The sequence below is a fragment of the Pongo abelii genome, chromosome 16, assembly GCF_028885655.2.
Source record: "Pongo abelii isolate AG06213 chromosome 16, NHGRI_mPonAbe1-v2.0_pri, whole genome shotgun sequence".
Classification (NCBI taxonomy): Eukaryota; Metazoa; Chordata; class Mammalia; order Primates; family Hominidae; genus Pongo; species Pongo abelii.
Genome location: NC_072001.2, coordinates 58,231,803 through 58,251,554, shown reverse-complemented (window position 1 = coordinate 58,251,554; position 19,752 = coordinate 58,231,803). Strand labels below are relative to the sequence as shown.

The following is a 19,752-nucleotide window of genomic DNA, read 5'->3' as shown; positions in this document are numbered from 1 at the left end:
CTTATTATTTCTTTGTGTGGATTTAAGTTACTGTCTAGTGTCCTTTCAGCTTAGTCTTGAGAGTTGTCTGTAGTATTTCTTGTAGGATAGGTCTGCTAGAGATGACTTTTCTCAGTTTTGTCTTAATTTATCCTTTAATTTTAGAGGACAGCTATGTTACTGATTTTTAAGTTCTTTGAATATATTTATAATTCCTGATGTAAAGTCTTTGTCTAACAAGTTTAACATCTGGGCCTCCTCAGGAATAATTTCTATTAGTTGTTTTTCTCCTCCACGTGAGCCATACTTTCCTGTTTCTTTGTGTGTCTTGTAAGTTTTGCTGAAAACTGGACATTTACAATAATGTGTCTATTCTAGAAACTCAGATTCTTTCCCCTACCTGGGTTTCTTGTTTTTACTGCATATTTATTTATTTTCATTGTTGCTGTTTGCTTAATTATGTTTCTGGGATAATTCTGCAAAATCTGTATTCTTTGTATGCAGCTACTGAAGTCTCTGCTCAGTCAACTTAGTGGACAGCTAATGAGTGGAGAGAGTTTATTAAATTCCTTGAACTAATAAGTCTCAGCTTTTTCTGAGAGTCTCTGTGTGTTTGTTGGGGTATGTGTTTAATACTATTGCAGGCAGTTTACAACTCTGCCTTAGCTTTTATTTTCTGCCTGAGAAGAACCTCAAAGTCAGTCAGAAGTGAGAGATTAGGACCTTTTTAGATCTTTCCTGGGCATTTGTAGAGCCCTGCCCATGAACATGGCCTTTTAGGTTCCAAGGAATATTTGGGAGCATTATAGAAATCTCATTTCCTATTTTTTTCTTTAAATTTTTTTTTGTTGTTGTTAGACTTTTGTTAGCCCTAACTGGCATTGCTACCTCTGGTAGCTGTGATGTTAAATAATTACTGCTGATAGTTTTCAACAAATGCCCTCGGGATAGGGCTGTTCTCAAAGAGCAAGCTTTGAGTGAGGTCAAATAAAGACAAAGCTGGGACATGGAGCTTTTCAGGGGCTTCCTGACAATTTTTCTCAGTATGGGACTTTTAGGGAGCTCCAAACCTGTTGTTCCTCCGCTGTCCACAGTGGTGGCTAGGCTGATGTTTTCACAACTACCACATTTATGCAAATGGTTTTTAAGTCTACTAAAAGCTTGAGTGAGGGGGATGGGAATAGGGCAAGGTAAAAAACATCTCAAAGCTTACTGTTTTTACTGATATTCAGCTGTTTTTCTTGAATAAATGCTCCTTGGAATGTTGCAAGTCTTTGTTAATTTCTAGAGTACTGAAAAAGTTGATTTGGACAATTTTTACCACTGTTTTTGTTGCTATTGTGGAGGAAGAAATTTTTGATGGTCCTTTCTCTGCTGTTCTAGGAGTGTTGTCTATAAAATTATTTTAAGAGCACTTTTAAAATTTGGGATGGGACAAGGGAAAATTGTTCTACCAAAAATACACCTGCACTCAAACGTTTATTGCAGCACTATTCACAATAGCAAAGTCATGGAACTAACCTAGGTGCTTATCAGTGCTGGATTGGATAGAGAAAATGTACATATACATCATAGAATACTATGCAGCCATAAAAAAGTGAAGTGAAATTATGTCTTTTGCAGCAACATGGATAGAGCTGGGGGCCATTATCCTCAGTGAGTTAATGCAGAAACAGAAAATCAAATGCCACATGCATTCTCACTTATAAGTGGGAACTAAACAATGGGTATGCATGGACATAAAGACAGAAACAGAAGACACTAGGGACTCCAAAAGGGGGAAGGGAGTGGGACAGGGGCTGAAAAACTACTTATTGGGTACTACGTTCATTGTTTGGGTGATGAGTTCAATAGATGCTCAAACCCCAGCATTATGCAATCTATCTACGTAACAAGCCTGTACATGTACCCCCTGGTTAAACAAACAAAAAAGATGAGATTGGGAAAAGCCATAGAAATGTAATATTTCCTGAAACTATTGACCCAAGAGAACTTTGAGGAAAGGTAAACTAATTATTATATTTTATACAAGTTGTTTTGTATTCATATTTTACAATATATTTATAAAATATATATGTATATATTTCAATATAACTTATTACATTACCTGGATATAATTATTTGACATAAATACAAACATGGTTGTATTCCAGATGGCATTCTCTTTGAAAGTTTAGATGCCTTAGGGATTTGTATTGAACAAAAAGTGAGAAGGGTTCACTGGTGTTAGAAGTTCTCTTTTGTTTTCTCTTTCACTTTGCTGTTTTAGGTGTACAGAGCCAATGGGCCGGATGGAGCCATTGGCAGAGGCCAGAGAATCCACCTGCAGTTATGGGACACAGCAGGGCAGGAGAGGTATGAGATCTTCAGTTATGTGCTCCTTACTGAAGGAAAGGGAAAAATAGTTACATTCTTCAAACAGTGACCTGAGCGGGAAAAAGCCAGCCAATTCGTTGGTTTGCACTTGAATGCTGCCAAATTAGCAGGAAATTTGTCAGTCTGAGATGAGAATGGTGGCCTTATTTCATACAAGGTCAAAGGAGAGGTTAGGATTCTTACTTGTGGACTTTTTTCTTTTCCTTCTTTTAATTTTTTTTACTTAGATACTTTGCTCCATTTCCTTTTGCTATTTACTCAACCACAAGAAAGCGGCCAAGTTACATGCATTATTCTTACCTGATTGTTGAAACCTAGTGGGATATCTGGTTGGCATTAATTCATATGACCAGGGGTTACTTGACCAAAATAAGCCACATGAAATCTTGATATAAAGTTGCTTTCAGTTAGCTAAAACTTCTGTTTTCTTTCACAGCCACCTTGAAGGATTTTGTTTTTTAACTTTTTATTATGGAAAACTTCAAGGATATTCAAAAGTGGAAGGATTATATGATAAACCCATGTACCCATTACTCAGCTTCAACAATTATGAAATTGTGGCCAACAGAATTTCATTTATACCCCTTACCTCTTCTCACCCCCACCCCCTTACCATATAATTTGGAAGCAAATTCCAGACATTATATTATTTCATTTTTAATACTTGTGGTATGTAGCTCTAAAAGATAAGAACTCTTTTTTGTTTTTTTTTGGGGGTGGAGTTTCATTCTTGTTGCCCAGGCTGGCGTGATCTCAGCTCACCACAACCTCTACCTTGCTGGTTCAAGTGATTCTCCTGCCTCAGCCTCCCGATTAGCTGGGATTACAGGTGTGCACCACCACACACAGCTAATTTTGTATTTTTAGTAGAGATGGGGTTTCTCCATGTTGGTCAGGCTGGTCTCTAACTCCTGACTTCAGGTGATCTGCCCGCCTTGGCCTCCCAAAGTGCTGGGATTACAGGTGTGAGCCATGGCCCCTGGCCAAGAACTCTTTTTAATAAAAGCATTGATTAAAAGTATTTGAGAAAAACCTAATATTGCTGATTAGATGACAAATTCAAACCAATATTTTCTTCCCTGGAGCCTGCCTGTCAGTTACAGGTTTTACATATAGGCAAAGACGAGAGGAAACTGACTGGTGATAGGGTGGGGTTGGGGGTGGGGAGAGAGAGAGAGAAGACAGGGAAGACAGGAGGATAAAGCCTTGGAAGGCAGAGTACCAAGACAGAATAAGGTCTGAGTCAAGAGATTCTTACCTTCAAGCCAAACAAATGGCTGTCAGAGATAAGAGATCTCTGCATATTCTGAAATTAAAAGATCATGGAACACATTGTAGTGTCAAGTCAAGCTTTCACAATAGGAAAACATACACTATATTGCTTTTGGCCAAATTAACTCATAATTGTACAATAAATTCTTGGCTGAGACTAAGATTACAAGCTGGTTCTTGTCATCCCTCTCCAGCAGGCTGGATTTTCAAATCACATGGTCTGTTAACACTTAAACTGATATAAGTGATAAATAACTATCCTATACACTTTTGAAATATCACCATGTAGCTTGTTATTGGTAAACTTTTGTAAGAGGCTGAAGGCATTGCTTGTAGCTTTATATTTCAGGAGTGGGGCCATGGTTTAACTGACCATTCTGCTTTTATGTTCCTAGGTTTCGTAGCTTAACAACAGCGTTCTTCAGAGATGCTATGGGTTTTCTTCTACTTTTTGATCTGACAAATGAGCAAAGTTTCCTCAATGTCAGAAACTGGATAAGTAAGTGTTATTGTTCCCCAGTGTCCTGCTACACACTCCCCTCTTATTTATAGAATGCCCTCTTATGCTCTACTTCTGTGACAAATTGTTTTGGAGGAGATCTTAGTGCAAATACTATTTTAAGGAGCAAGGTTTTTAGTTTAGGGACAAAGATAATTGAAATTCTCTGCTTCTCCCTGGTACTGATAACTTTAATTTGTTGAGTACTTCCTGTGCTCCAGGTACAAGGCAGCACTTTATGTGTGCTCTCCTCTTCAGTCTGTCCCACAGAAGAGACTCTTATTCCCATTTCATAGATGAGGAAGTAGAAGCCTAGAGAAGTTAAATCTCTAAGTATCTGCTTGTCTATTGTATGCTATCAATTCTTATATCATCTCTGGGCATTAAATGGATATTGCATAGATGCAGATAGCTTTTAAAGACTTAATGGATCATACCCCTGGCTTCATGTCTTTTCTGTGCTTAGAGTACCCTTCTAGCTTTTAGGGTTAGAGCATCTTTCAGGAGGATTCTGCCATGGAAAACTCTACATCTGCATTGGTAAAAGTGGTCACCAGTGCAGTATATGTCAACTTTTATTTTGGAGAGATTTTAACCTCCTGAATGATTGGTTCGTAGCCATTTAGAATTCTGCCACTTGACTGCATAACAGCTTTCAAATGTATATTTTCTCTGTTTGGTCATGTTAGTGTAACCCTAGAGAATCTATTAGGGAAGGCTGTAATATTAAATTCTTAACATCTAAATCTTTAAAACACTGATTTAAAAAGATCTGCTACTTAAACATTACTTACTGTTTTGGGATTATGAAAGGGTAATTGGCTGTAGTTTTGATAGTAGAAAACCTTAGTTTAAAAATGAGTTTAAAAATAATTTAGTGCACTGTGGTTTTCACATACTTTGTATCTGATCCTCACAATCACCCTGGGCAAAGATTCGGGTCAGTGTTGTGTCCTTATTTCAGGAGAAGGACATTGATCCTTAAAAAGTAATAGACTTATCCAAGGATATGAAGCTTTGGCTTTCAGTTTAATGGCCTTTTTTTGCCCGTTCTCATGTCAGTTGGCCACTAAGAGTTGAGGAGCTATTAATTGCTTTAAATATGAGTTCCCCAAATATAGTAATGCTTACTGGGGCTTCACTTCGCTAGATGCCTGGCTAAGTTGCATACCTCGTTATTTCCCTTGTAGCTGAATGACAGTGGCTATTTATGGTCCCTTACTTTCAGCCCGTGTTCATCATCCCTCCTTTGCATCATCAGAACAAGTTCTGGGGCTTTTTAAAATCAACTATTTTATAAGGATCACTAGAGAGTGCTCATAGAATCTTAGCATCAAAAAATAACCCACCTGTTTTTCATAGGTAGACACTAAAACTCTGAGACATTAGATAAATATTGCCTATCCTGGCTAACTAGTTGGATAAAGAACAAAATTATGTGAAAATATGTATACATATGTATGTATTTTGTTTTGTTTTCCTTAGAGAGTAAAAGAACCCTTATTGCTCAATTAGGTAAAGAACTCTTATATGTATTGAAGATTTTATGTCTTTAATAGAAAGTATTCTCCACCCCCTACCATTTAAACAAAAAGGTATAATGTTCAGGGTCAGAAGTGGTAATATCAAATCTTAATTAGGAATAAACATTTGTTAATTATCTGTACTTTTATTTTTTCTTCTTCCTGTCAGCCTTTTGAGTATTACAACGATCATTCATTTCTTACCTTTTTTTTTTTTTTTGAGATGGAGTTTCTACTCTTGTTGCCCTTGCTGGAGTGCAATGGTGCAGTCTCGGCTCACTGCAACCTCCGCCTCCTGGGTTCAAGCAATTCTCCTGCCTCAGCCTCCTGAGTAGCTGGGATTACAGGCGCACACCAACACGCCCAGCTAATTTTTGTATTTTTGTAGAGATGGGGTTTCACCATGTTGGCCAGGCTGGTCTCCAACTCCTGACCTCAGGTGATCCGCCCGCCTCAGCCTCCCAAAGTGCTGGGATTACAGGCGTGAGCCACAATGCCTGGCCCATTTCTTATCTTTTAATAAAAATAATAGCTTAATACACACAAATACACACTCACACACACACAAATATATAAAAATCAGTGGTGAGTGTCAGAACACAGTGTTGCATTAAAGAAGTAGCTGACTCGTTGGCCCTGATTGGCCTGGGAGAGGAGAGCAGGTCTATATACCCTCCCCTTTCCCTTTGCTCCTTGCAGACCCTTCCCTCTCACTCAATTTCTCCAGGCCCTCTTGAGAAGGGTGACAAAAGTCTAAAGTAAGCCCCACTCAGTTGAGGAGACAGAACAGAGTCTGAGTCCTCTGGGCCTGGATTGAAATCTGAAAGGAATTTGGTAGTGTGGTAGTCACTGTCCTGTCTTCCTGGATTTCAGAGGAGTAAGCAAGTCATGCCCAGAGTCACTCTTCATCCAGTGCTAGTGTGTTTCCTAAGGAAACTTTAAAGTAGCCTACATTTCTAAACTTTCTTCTGTAGAGTCACATAAGTGGTGCAAGAACCCAACAGTATATATTTTACATATTTTTACCTCTTTATTTTTTATTCCCATTATTCTCTCTGTCTGAAAAACCCTTTCCATACCTGCCCCCATTTTTTAACCAACTGGAGTTCTGCTTATTCTTTAAAACTTAGCAAAGATGGCCTCTGTGAGATTTTCTGTAATAAACTTAGTTGTGTTAGATGTTTTCCATCCTTTTAACCCCTGTTACATTTTATACTGTGTATAGGGTCCTTACCACATCCAGTATCAGATTGTAGTTGTTTATGTAGGTGACTTTTTTCTTAGTGAAGTTTTAAAAATAACTGATTAATTTGCTTTTTAGATAAGCACAATCTTAGTAGAAAAATTAGGAAAAATGAGACAAAAGGAAGAAATCACCAATAATCACGCTTCCTAGACTGCCCAAAATAAATACTGTTAACCATAATTACTGGTGATACTTACATGCTCTTCTAAATGCTTTAATATATTAACTTAGTAGTTCTCAAATGTGAATGTGCATCTCAGTCACCTGGAGGACATTTTAAAACACAGATTTCTAGCCCCATTTCCAGCATTCCTGATTCAGTAGAGCTGGAGTGGGACCTGAGACTTGCATGTCAACAAATTCTTAGGTTATGCTAAGGCTGGTGGCTCACAGTCTTTACCTGCAGAATCGTTGGATTAATTCATTTTAATCCTTACCTTGACTGTATAAAGTAAGTAGTATCATTATCACCATTTACAGATGGGGAAATTGAGGCAGTCAAATAACTTCATCGGGGTTACACAGCTAGTAAATGGCAGAGCCAGGATTCAACCCTAGGTACACTGGATCCTGAGTCCGTGCTCATAGCATGACACCGGGCATAGACCTATAACACCTTATAAGGCATTAACAGAGCACAGAGCCACTCTGGAGACCAGAAAGATAATGAGGTAACCATGAAGCAAGTCTTGAAGGAAGGTTGTGGTTAAGTATTCAACGATGTGGGAACAGCGTGTGTAACAACCTGGAGGAAAGAAAGGGCATGGCTTTTCATGAAATGGTACACAGTTTAGTCTCTCCTCTGTAGGTCTTATTACCCCAGTTGCCCCATGAGGGCAAAGAACTGTTGTGAAATTCCATGCAGAGTATCAGGCCTGTGCTAATGCTCAGTAAACACCTGCCTACTTGACTTTCTCATGATAAGATATAATGAACACGACTTCATAATGAGGAACTAAAATGTCCACACTTTTCTGGTTAACCATGATGAAAAAATAAATTAGGCCATAAACTTTGAAGTATGTCTTACTGTGAACGTTTAGGCCTTAATTTTATTCTGGGGTGTGATGGGTAAGAAATGAGGTGTTATTTTCCTACTTTGAAAGATTGAACTATTTAGCTTAGTGAAGCTCTTTGGTTTGAGTCAATTGCTTTTTATAATTGTGCCTATTTGCAGGTTTTCAGGTGAAATAAGTCCTGCGGAATAAGAATTATAGTCCTCTGCTTCCACTTGGTTTTGGTGACAGAATCACTTACTGTTTATTCTGGGTCTTTTCTTCTCATTGAAGGCTGTATCTTGTTTGTTTTAAATGAATTGATTCTGCCCTAGGATAATAGAAAAATGTGAAAAACATTTTGGACAGAAATAGATTAGTTTGGAGAAAAACAATTCTTTTAGAAATGTCATTGCTATGGAGAAAAAAACACGTAAAAACAGTTTTAAGATTAGCAGTAAACCCTAGGAACTCCTCCAACTTTCTTTTCAAATAGCCTTCATAAAAAAGAAAGGTGTTTTGTATGTGTGTGTGTGCATGTGTGTGCGTGTGCACATGTGGGCCCTCACACTTGAGAGGTAGCACATTCTCCTATGAATTCTCCGATAAACTGGGGTATGTGCTTAAGAATGGTTTTATAGGCTGTGCGTGGTGGCTCAGGCCTGTAATCCCAGCACTTTGGGAGGCCAAGGCGGGTGGATCATGAGGTCAGGAGTTCAAGACCAGCCTGGCCAATATCGTGAAACCCCGTCTCTACTAAAAATCTAAAAATTAGCCGGGCGTGGTGGCGGGCACCTGTAATCCCAGTTACTCAGGAGGCTGAGGCAGGAGAATCGCTTGAACCCGGGAGGCGGAGGTTGCAGTGAGCCGAGATCATGCCACTGCACTCTAGCCTGGGCGACAAAGCAAGACACCATCTCAAAAAAAAAAAAAAAAAGAATGGTTTTATATTTCTGCCCCAACTATTCAGCTTTACAGATAAGATTACTGATGCTTTGAAAGCATTATGTCAATTCCCAATATCTATATATACATTGTAGTCTTCAAAGCACTTTTGCATGTGTTTGTTCACTGATCATACACTTATATTATTATTTATGTATATAATAAACTTTCTTATATTAATAGGCCAGCTACAGATGCATGCATATTGTGAAAACCCAGATATAGTGCTGTGTGGAAACAAGAGTGATCTGGAGGACCAGAGAGTAGTGAAAGAGGAGGAAGCCATAGCACTTGCAGAGAAATATGGGTGAGTATTTTTGTGGAGAAGTCTAGAGAAAACATTTTCAATATAAACATTAGCAGGTGAATGGTAATGAAAAAGACAGAAGTGGAAAATTAAAGCAAAACCTCAGCCATAGGCCTTGGGGCATGTTGAATGTGTCCTTTTTATACGATATGATAGTAGGATCCATTGAAAATGCATGTGGCAAGGACTTCCTTCAGTGCTTTGGTCCCATTTTCTCAAACTCTTGGCATTTGCAGAGAGACAACTTTGAGTTGTCTCCGAGGCACCTTAAGTATGTAAGGCCTTCTTTCCAAGATGCAAATAGGAGACTCCTGGGGTAAAGAAATCCTCCATGTTGAGCAACGAAATTTCTTTTCTCTTCCTTTCTTATTTATTTATTTATTTATTTTTTTGAGACAGAGTCTCACACTGTCACCCAGGCTGGAGTGCAGTGGCACAATCTCGGCTCACTGCAACCTCTGCCTTCCGGGTTCAAGCGATTCTCCTACCTCAGCCTCCCAAGTACGTAGGACTACAGGAGTCCACCACCATGCCCAGCTAATTTTTGTATTTTTAGTAGAGACAGGGTTTCATCGTATTGGCCAGGCTGATCTCCAACTCCTGACCTTGTGACCCACCCGCCTCAGCCTCCCAAAGTGCTGGGATTAGAGGTATGAGCCACCACACCCAGCCTCAGCAAGGAAATTTCAAAGCCACTTCATGTACTATTGTAGAGAATGCTAGCATATAAGAAGGGCTTATTGGTTATTGCAGACTAGGTGCTGGTTTTGAAATTTCTATTCTGGGAGAGGAGTGTGAGATCTCTTTCAGCTTAGTCTATGGTCTTGTGGTGGAGGGTCGGCAAAATACTGTTGTTCTCCTTGAGTTCTGGGAATAGGATCATAGCAGCAGCAGCAGCAGCAGCATGAATTGGACATGAAAGAAGTGGTCAGCTGCTGCTTATTAAAGTATTAAAGCGTTAAGGGTGCCTCTAAAAGGAATTTTTACTTTACTTTTTTTCTGCCTCTCACACAATGAGAACCCATATGTAAATTCATACCCTTACTAGCATTAAAAGAGGAAGGAAGCAAGTGGGTTGAGAAGGGAGGGGAGGGAAATAGAGATGGTGTAGATGGTGTAGGGGATGTTACCCAGCTTTTGGCCTTGGTGGTTAGCAGAATCCAAGGAGGCCAAGGGAAAACCTTTCACTTTTTATTGTGTGATCACTGCTTTATTCTTTCTTTGGTTGATGGAGGTTCAGAAAGCTGGTAGGGTTTATACTGGGAAAAGAGGGGGAGGATAGATTGGCCAGGTAGGAAGAAGCCAGACTCTGGAGAGGTTTGAATACCAGGTAAGGAGATTAGATTTGATCCCTGGGGGACAGGGAGTTGCTGAAAGCCTTTGAGCATGGAGGGATGTTATGTTTACATTTCCAGATCAGTCTAGAGGCTATAGGTGGGGAGGGAGGAAAGACTAGAGATTGATAGATTGCAGTGGTCTGTGAGGTGGGCAGAGGCTAGCTTTGTGAAAAAGGAAAAGGAAGAATAAATCAGGAAAAACACATAGAGTAGGGCAGGATTTTAGGTTTTTCTCAAGACTAGCTTAGTGGAAGGATTCCCATCCACTATAGGCTTACTCTGGCAAGCATTTGCAATTGCACGTAGAGGTTTTTACCCTAGGGCAGATGGTGTTTAACCATGTTAGAAACATCCAGAGAACTTTTAACACATTCTCATGTCTGGGCTTCACCTCTGACCATCAGACATAATTGGTCTGGAGGAGTTTCTCAGGCAGGGTTCAACTGAAGAAGCATACCTATACATGAAGGGATCTGTTACAGGAATTTGAGCATATGCAATTGTGGGAGCTGGGTAAGTAGTCTCTGTAAGGTGTTGGCTTTGTGTCTGATGCTGAAGCTTGAAGGACAGGACAGGCAGACAGGAAGGGGAGAAGGATGTGAAGGGGAGAAGGGAATGGATGGAAAAAGTGAGAACCAGCTGGTGCCCATGATGAGGGACTAAAACCCATGTCACTTCCTGTTGCCTCTGACCTGGCTGGTGTGGGTGTCCTGCAGAAACTGGGGCCCTTTGTCACAGGGCTAACAACATTCACCTGGTCCAGGTGCAGGTCTAGTTGCAGGTTTATGCCAACAAGATGAGCCAGCAGATAAGCGACAATATATGAGGGCTATGAAATGGATGTTGCTTCACTTCCCACCCCCAAAATTGCCCCCAAATCTCTTTTGTGGCCCACCCTAACCAGAAAGGGCATTCTGGGAAATGTTGTTTAGCCTAGCCAAGCTGACTCATTACAAAGCCTGGGCATTGGTATCTTTTAAAATCTTTTAAAATGGTTGAGAACCAGTGACTTAGGTGATTCTGAGGTGGAGGTTGACAGAGCCTTACTGGCCATTCTGAAATGCCCCCCTGCTCCCCTGAGAGGCACTCATGTAATGTAGTGGAAAAGAAACAGGGAGAGATCAAATACCACAGAGAATACTGAAGTGTTGAAACTGTGAGGTATGTTGCAATGGGTAAGGAGGAAGTAAGTGATGAAGCAATGGAAACCATGGATCTAGAGCATTCTTTTGAGAGAATGTCAGTAAATGCAAAGAAAAAAAAAAGAAAAAGGCAGTTAGAGGAGTTAGCTAGATCAAACAAGCACATTCAAGTATATTCTCAAGTACTGGGGGAGGGTCAGGCTTGATTTCTTGCCCCTGTGGGCTTTTTCAGCCCTTTGCTTGTTTCCTGTGCCCTGGTTCTTAGGATTCTACAGCCTGTCTGGTATCACAGAGCCTAACCCTGCCTTCTGTCATATGGGGTATCTGAGGGATGTAGGGGACTATCTTTCACCTGTGCCCAGGTCATGATGGTTATGGAGTATTTCATAGAGAGGAGCTCAATCTATAGTTTTCGAATTGACTTAAAATGAGGAAAGAAGATTTAGCAGATAATGATTGAAACTCTTGAAGAAAGGAAAGGGCTGGAAACAGAGTCCCTTAGGATACAGAGAGCATAACATGTAGTTTGGTAGGCTGTTTGACACTTTTAGAGGAAAATATGTTGGAACAATTTGGTTCACATGCATTTCACAAATACGGCATATAACTTTAATGATTATTTTCACAGATGTTTTGTTTCATTCTTAGAACATTTACACTGGTTGCACATGCACTAAAGGACTATATTGTTTAGTTTATCCATGTGCTAACAATCAGAAAACAGGATAAAGTTTATGGCATATCTTCATATAATTTGTATGTTGTTTGATAAATTTACATTTTTTGTTACTATTATGCTGTCTTCTGTTCTCAATTCATAAAAACAGATCATTGGGGCCAGGTGCGGTGGCTCATGCCTGCAATGCCAGCACTTTGGGAGGCCAAGGCAGGTGGATCACCTGAGGTCAGGAGTTCTAGACCAGCCTGGCCAACATGGTGAAACCGCATCTCTACTAAAAATACAAAAAATTAGCCTGGTGTGGTGGCGGGCACCTGTAATCCCAGCTACTTGGGAGGCTGAGGCAGGAGAATCGCTTGAACCCTGGTGAGGCAGAGGTTGCAGTGAGCCAAGATCGTACCATTGCACTCCAGCCTGGGCAACAAGAGCAAAACTCTGTCTCAAAAAAAAAAAAAAAAAACCTAACAAAAAAAAACTAACAAAAATAAACAAAAAAACCCCAGATCGTTGGTTTACAAGTGGTTCTCTAGAATAGACATACATTCAAAGAATCAAACACCATGTCTCAGAAGAACTTTGTAAGCCTAATAAACAACACTACAGGCCGGGTGCGGTGGCTCACGCCTGTAATCCCAGCACTTTGGGAGGCCGAGGCGGGTGGATCATGAGGTCAGGAGATCGAGACCATCCTGGCTAACACAGTGAAACCCCATCTCTACTAAAAATATAAAACATTAGCCGGGCGCGGTGGCGGGTGCCTGTAATCCCAGCTATTCAGGAGGCTGAGGCAGGAGAATGGTGTGAACCCGGGAGGTGGAGTTTGCAGTGAGCCGAGATCGCGCCCCTGCACTCCAGCCTGGGCGATACAGCGAGACTCCGTCTAAAAAAAAAAAAAAAAAAGAACACTACAGTGCGAATATGGAATATTAATCTGTGTGTGCTGAGACAAGTAAATTTGAGAATGAGGACTTCATACAACAGACAAAAATGTAAAGGGCAAATTGTATGCATGATAATGAATATCAGAAAAAAAAATTTGTAGTGGCCTAAGAGTCTACCCCTAATTTTCCATGGTTTTTTTTGTTGTTGTTGTTTGTTTGTTTTTGCTGTGAAACTTGGTTAAATTGTAATATGAAGCTCTTAGTTCACTTCCTAACAAATCAAAGTGATCTCTATGGTAAACCAATTGAATTTTCTTGGAACAAATGCAACATAATCGTTTCCAATATATTATATTGAGTGACATTGTCAATGAAGTTAGAGAAGAGAATAAAACAGAAAGTTGTTCAAATTTGCACTCCTGCCAGCCAAGTGATTATAGTTCACATGATTGCTGAAACACTTTAAAAAGATAGCTACGAAGTCAGTGACAAATAGAAGAGAAAGCAGAATGAAATATTGGCAACATTCCTCTTTTGGAAGACACTATTAGATCTCAAGCTTCAGTGTGCATCAGAATCAATCACCTGAACACTGGGTCCCACAGTTTCTGATTCAGTAGGTCTGGGTTGGAGCCCACAAATGTATACTGATGATCAGTTTCCAGATGTTGGTGCTGCTGGTTCAAGACAACACTTTGAGTTCCTATCAAATACGCATGCTAGCAGACATTTTGCTTGACAGGTGAGCGTGCTAGCAGATATTTTCTTTGGACAAAGTCATTCTTGTACAGGATATGAACCAGTTGTCTACTTGTGCCATGCATGAGTGAGTGAAATATGCTCAATGACTTCTCATTGGAAAATCCATGCTAAAGAGAGGAAGTTTTTTTTCTCACCCAGTTAATTACATCACCTATGATATAGGCTGGGAAGGGACCTTGGCATTGGTAGTGAGGGAGCACCAACCACAAGTGAGTGGACAAGGGCTTCACTCTGTGACTAAATATGGTTGCACTGAAATGTCTGTCCATACTTTATTCACAAAGGATAGTTGGTGGTCATAATAAGCCTTTGTTCTTGATTCAGAGTTGAGGAAAATAGAGAAAAATGTGAATATTATCTAAAGCCGGGCATGGTGGCTCATGCCTGTAATCCCAGCACTTTGGGAGGTTGAGGTGGGTGGATCACCTGAGCTTAGGAGTTCGAGACCAGCCTGGCCAACATGGTGAAACTCCGTCTCTACAAAAATATAAAAATTAGCTGGGTATGATGGTGGGTGCCTGTAATCCCAGCTACCTGGGAGGCTGAGGCAGGAGAATCGCTTGAACCCAGGAGGCAGAGGTTGCAGTGAGCCAAGATCATACCATTGCACTCCAGCCTGGGCAACAGAGTGAGACTCCATCTTTAAAAAAAAAAAAAATGAACTAAGAATGACAACTGAATGTATGTATTTTGTGTACGATGCAAAGAAATGGGCAACAAATTTAAGATGATGTTCTCCCTACTGAAGGCTGCTGGTTATTGCTGAGGAAGATGTTCAAGAGTTTCTGGAATGAAAGAGGAATTAAAAATATTTATTTACAACATTAATAATATCAGTATGGATCATTTCAGGGATTTCAAGTAGCTTAGTTCAACAGCATGCTCAGTGTCTTCTCCAGTTTGAACTAGATGAAATGTGGTACAAATAGCTTGATCTCTAATAGTTTAATTCTTTACAAACTTGATTACATCTTTTCTTGATTTGAGAAATAGCGATGTAGCATTGGGCATGTTTGAAAAGTACACAAATGTCATAATCAAACGTACAAGACTGATTTGCAGAGCTCCATTTAACTCAGCAGAGGATCTGGATTTCATTTGCTGCAATCTCCCAGGTTCAAACAGTCAGCACACCAGCCATTTCCTGGAAATGTTGTTCAATTAGCATCCAACAGACTATGAAAAGTAGTGTGAAACTCACTTCTCACTTTAGTGAGACATTTGTTCATAATTTCTAGATCCACATGTGAGCCAAATGTCTAGAGCCATTTGACAGAACCACCAAACATACTTGCTGTTATTCCTGGCAACCTCTAACTGAGATTTAGGATCTTCTAGTTTTGTGAGAATAAATAATGGAAAAGAAATCAGGATGCTGACCTACGCCACAAGCAAGATCTTGGTGAAAAACTGCTAATGCTCATGCCCCTGTCATTGATTTGAATCTGTTTACTTAAATTTTTTATTTTAAAATTTATGATTAATCTATTTTTGGAAAATGCATTATTATTAATGGTCTGCATGTACTCCAAATGGCCTTTAAGTGGCCACTTACAGACTGATAATATGACTAGCAGCACTGAATTTTTTCGTCTTTGGCAATACGGCTCCATGGTGGTGCTACATTAGCACCACCATGTGGAGAAAAGGAACAATAGCAATCTTTCTTTGGTTAAAATGGGAACAATACATCCTCTTGAATTTTTTTTTTTTTTTTGAGATGGAGTCTAGCTCTGTCACCCAGCTGGAGTACAGTGACACGATCTCGGCTCACTGTAACCTCTGCCTCCCAGGTTCAAGCGATTCTCCTGCCTCAGCCTCCTGAGTAGCTGGGGCTACAAGTGTGCACCACTGTGCCCAGCTAATTTTTATATATATTTTTTAGTAAAGACGAGGTTTCACCATGTTGGCCAGGTTGATCTTGAACTTTTGGCCTCAAGTGATCCACACATCTCGGCCTCCCAAAGTGCTGGGATTACAGGTGAGCCACCGTGTCCAGCCTGGAACATCATTTACTTATGGAAAGAAAGTCTTAATTCAGGGTCTTTTCTATGGCTCTCATCTAGTTTGCTAGATGAGATTACAGCCCAATTACTGGCACAGAGCTGAGAGTGGAGTGAACTCTATTCACTTATTCCTGTAGAAATGAAAATCTTCCTGCCTCAAATTGCTCAGGAAACTCTGAATGATTAGTCTAAGGATTTTAAAGTTGTTAACCTGACTCCTGGTCCCATGACCTAGAGGTTTACAAATGGCAAGAGAATATACTTTTAATTGAAAGAAATTTGTTACTTGAATTTGGAGTTACAAATCTAAACTATGTCTTTTTAATATTGTGCATCTTTTAGCATGAGTAACTTGAAAAGTTAGAGCTCTTATACGTTGAAATTATACCAATTAAATATTTGCTTAAGTTAATAAACATTGGACAGTAGCTCACAGCTCTGCTAGAAGCATCATTTATACCTCAGTATTAATCAGTAGAGTGAGATCCATTTTCTTGCAGCATTTCATGAAGATTGCTTGGAAAGTGAGGAGTTTAATGAGGAGTAAGGGAGGCAAATGTTTTGGGGCACAAAGCACTTTGGCCAGGACAGGTCTGAGTGCAGCATCTCTGATGTAGGGAGGCATGGTCCCAGGTACCAGAATTAGAGCAGTATTGTAGATTTTATAGATCAGCTACATTGTGGATTAAACCAGTTTGTGGGTTAGTTTGCAAATTTATTTTTATTTTTTATTCTTTTTTTTTTCATACAACATACAGATTGAGAATTTAATGTTTACCATGTTGCTAGTGACATTGCTTTTTTGGGATGATGTATTCTGAGTTTTTGTTTTACTTTTCTGAGACAGTCTCCCTCTGTTGCTCAGGCTGGAGTGCAGTAGCACCATCTTGGCCCACTGCAACCTCTGCCTCTCGGGTTCAAGAGATCCTCCCATCTCAGCCTCCCTAGTAGCTGGGACTACAGGCACGTGCCACCATGCCCAGCTAATTTTTGTATTTTTAGTAGAGATGGGGTTTCACCTTGTTGGCCAGGCTGATCTTGAACTCCTGACCTCAACTCCGACCCTGCCTTGGCCTCTCAAAGTGCTGGGATTACAGGTGTGAGCCACTGTGCCTGGCTGTGTTCTGAGTTTTAAATAACATCATTACAAATAAGCTTTTATCACCTAACCCAATTCTGTGTTGGAAATAAGAAACATTTATTGTTTGTACTTTGTGTCAGGTTCTGATCTAAGTGCTTTAAATATTAACTCATTTAATCCTTACAAGAAGACACTGATGTTATTTGGTATTACAGATGAAGCAGCGGAGGCACAGAGGTTAAACTTTTGTCAGAATCACAGTTGGTAAGGTATACTACTAGGATTTGAAGCCAGGCAGCATGACTCCAGAGGTTATGACCTTTTTTTTTTTTTTTTTTTTTTTTTGAGACAGCATCTCCCTCTGTTGCCCAGGCTGGAGTGCTGTGGCATGATCTCGGCTCACTGCAACCTCCACCTCCTGGGTTAAAGTGATTCTCCTGCCTCAGCCTCCTGAATAGCTGGGATTATAGGCGCCTGCCACCATGCCTGGCTAATTTTTGTATTTTTAGTAGAGACGGGGTTTCAGGTCTTGAACTCTTGACCTCAGGTGATCCACCCGTCTCAGCCTCCCAAAGTGCTGGGATTACAGGCATGAGCTACTGCGCCCGGCCTGAGGTTATGACTCTTAACCATTGATCCATGTTGTCGATAACTTCCATGCATAGGTTTTATAGTTTTCAAAGTACTTTCACTATGTTTTCTCATTTGTTCCTCAAAAATGATGGTGAAGTAATTTTCAGGAGCTGTGGAGGAAAATTAAGGAATCAAATGAGGCTGGAGACTCTGGAGTTGGAAAGATATTTGTAACTGATTTTGAGAGAATGTTTAAAATGAAGTATACATTATTGTGATTTAGCATTTTAAGAAAGCTTACTGTTCAGCTACTTTTTAAAAATTTTCCAATTTATTCTGTTGCAGGAGATCTGAGTTTTTCAACTGCTTTTTCCTATAATGTATTTCTGAAAGGTGATAGAATGGTCAAGCCCTCTCCTTAAGTATGAGAAATGTTCTGTGGACATTAACTGATTTTTAATGGATATAATTGAGAAAGATCATAATGAAGAAAATGTAACTATTTACATTTTGAAAAATCTCATTCTAAAATTCTATTCTTGAAACAATGGCATCACAAGCTATCCCCAGGATTTTAGCTCAATGATGTTATAGATTCTTGATAAATAAACACATATTGACTCCAGTCACAAAGGATTGCCTCTTCAAATTGTGAATCAAATATTACATGTGACTAGTGGGGGACAGAGATGCATTATCTCCATTTTGTGGGCAAGGTGATAGATGGAGGAAAAAAGATTGACAGTAACAAAGAGGTAAGCAGGAGGTTTAAAAACTGCGAAGACCATGTCATTTTTCCCAACAAACTTTTTTCTGATTAAGATATTTTAGAGTCAGCAAATAAAAGGATGATAGAACATGAGCATGGTGGAGTTAGTGGAGCAACTCTGCCTTGCAGAACTCACAGGTGGGTGGATAAACACTCAAATGAGGTGATAGTTTCTCAACCAGTTTTTGTTGTTGTTGTTGTTTTGAGACGGAGTCTCGCTCTGTCGCCCAGGCTGGAGTGCAGTGGTGCAATCTGGGCTCACTGCAAGCTCCGCCTCCTGGGTTCACGCCATTCTCCTGCCTCAGCCTCCCAAGTAGTTGGGACTACAGGCGTCTGCCACCATGCCTGGCTAATTTTTTGTATTTATAGTAGAGATGGGGTTTCACCGTGTTAGCCAGGATGGTCTCGATCTCCCGATCTTGTGATCCGCCCACCTCGGCCTCCCAAAGTGCTGGGATTACAGGTGTGAGCCATCGTGCCTGGCCTCAACCAGTTTTTAATAGCTGTGCTAAAACAGAGAATTGCAGAGATTCAGTTGCAAGGACTTATCACCTCCTGGAGGAAGTTATCAAATAATAAGACAGCATTACTGAGGAATCATAATGGAAAAATAGCCTTATGTCCCTACACATATATCCTCTAAATCAGTGGTCCCCAACCTTTTTGGCACTGGGAACTGGTTTCATGGAAGACAATCTTTCCATGGACCAGTGGAGGTGGGGGTGGTTTCGGAATGATTCAAACAGATTACATTTATTGTGCACTTTATTTCTATTATTATTACATTGCAATATATAATGAAATAATTATACAGCTCACCATAATGTAGAATCAGTGGGAGCCTTGAGCTTGTTTTCCTGCGACTGGACAGTCCCATCTGGGGGTGGTAGGAGACAGTGACAGATCATCAGGCATTAGATTCTCATAGGAGAGTGCAACCTAGATCCCTCACATGTGCAGTTCACAGTATGGCTTGTCCTCCTATGAGAATCTAATGATGCTGCTAATCTGACAGGAGACAGAGCTCAGGTGGTGATGTGAGTGATGGGAAGCAGCTGTAAATACAGATGAAACTTCGCTTGCTCACTGGCCCCCTGCTTACCTCCTGCTGTGTGGCCTGGTTCCTAACAGGCCGTGGATTGGTACCAGTCTGTGGCCTGGGGACTGGGAACCCCTGATCTAAATATGCTTCTTAGTAACATCAGAAGTGAAAAAGTTCTGAAAAGATCTGTAAAAGCATTAAGAAGTTAAAAAAGAAAACTTTACCAAGCTCTCATATAGAAGCTGTTACTAGCCAAGAAAGAATAAAAGAGTAAGGTAAATTGTAATCAGAGTCACTGATGTAGTTGTTAACATGCTATGAGAATATAGAAAAACAAA

The 19,752-nt window shown here is 40.2% G+C and overlaps 1 protein-coding gene across 9 annotated transcripts in view; it reads left to right on the top strand.

The window, feature by feature from the left end:
• Positions 1-19,752, top strand: part of RAB27A (RAB27A, member RAS oncogene family) — an 84,956-nt gene that overhangs the window by 55,376 nt on the left and 9,828 nt on the right. For all 9 annotated transcript variants that reach the window (XM_054531501.1, XM_054531504.1, XM_054531505.1 and 6 more), the window contains 3 exons: positions 2,249-2,334; positions 4,023-4,126; positions 9,019-9,142. In XM_054531501.1, coding sequence (XP_054387476.1) covers positions 2,249-2,334; positions 4,023-4,126; positions 9,019-9,142 — 314 coding nt within the window. The remainder of the gene's footprint in view (positions 1-2,248; positions 2,335-4,022; positions 4,127-9,018; positions 9,143-19,752) is intronic.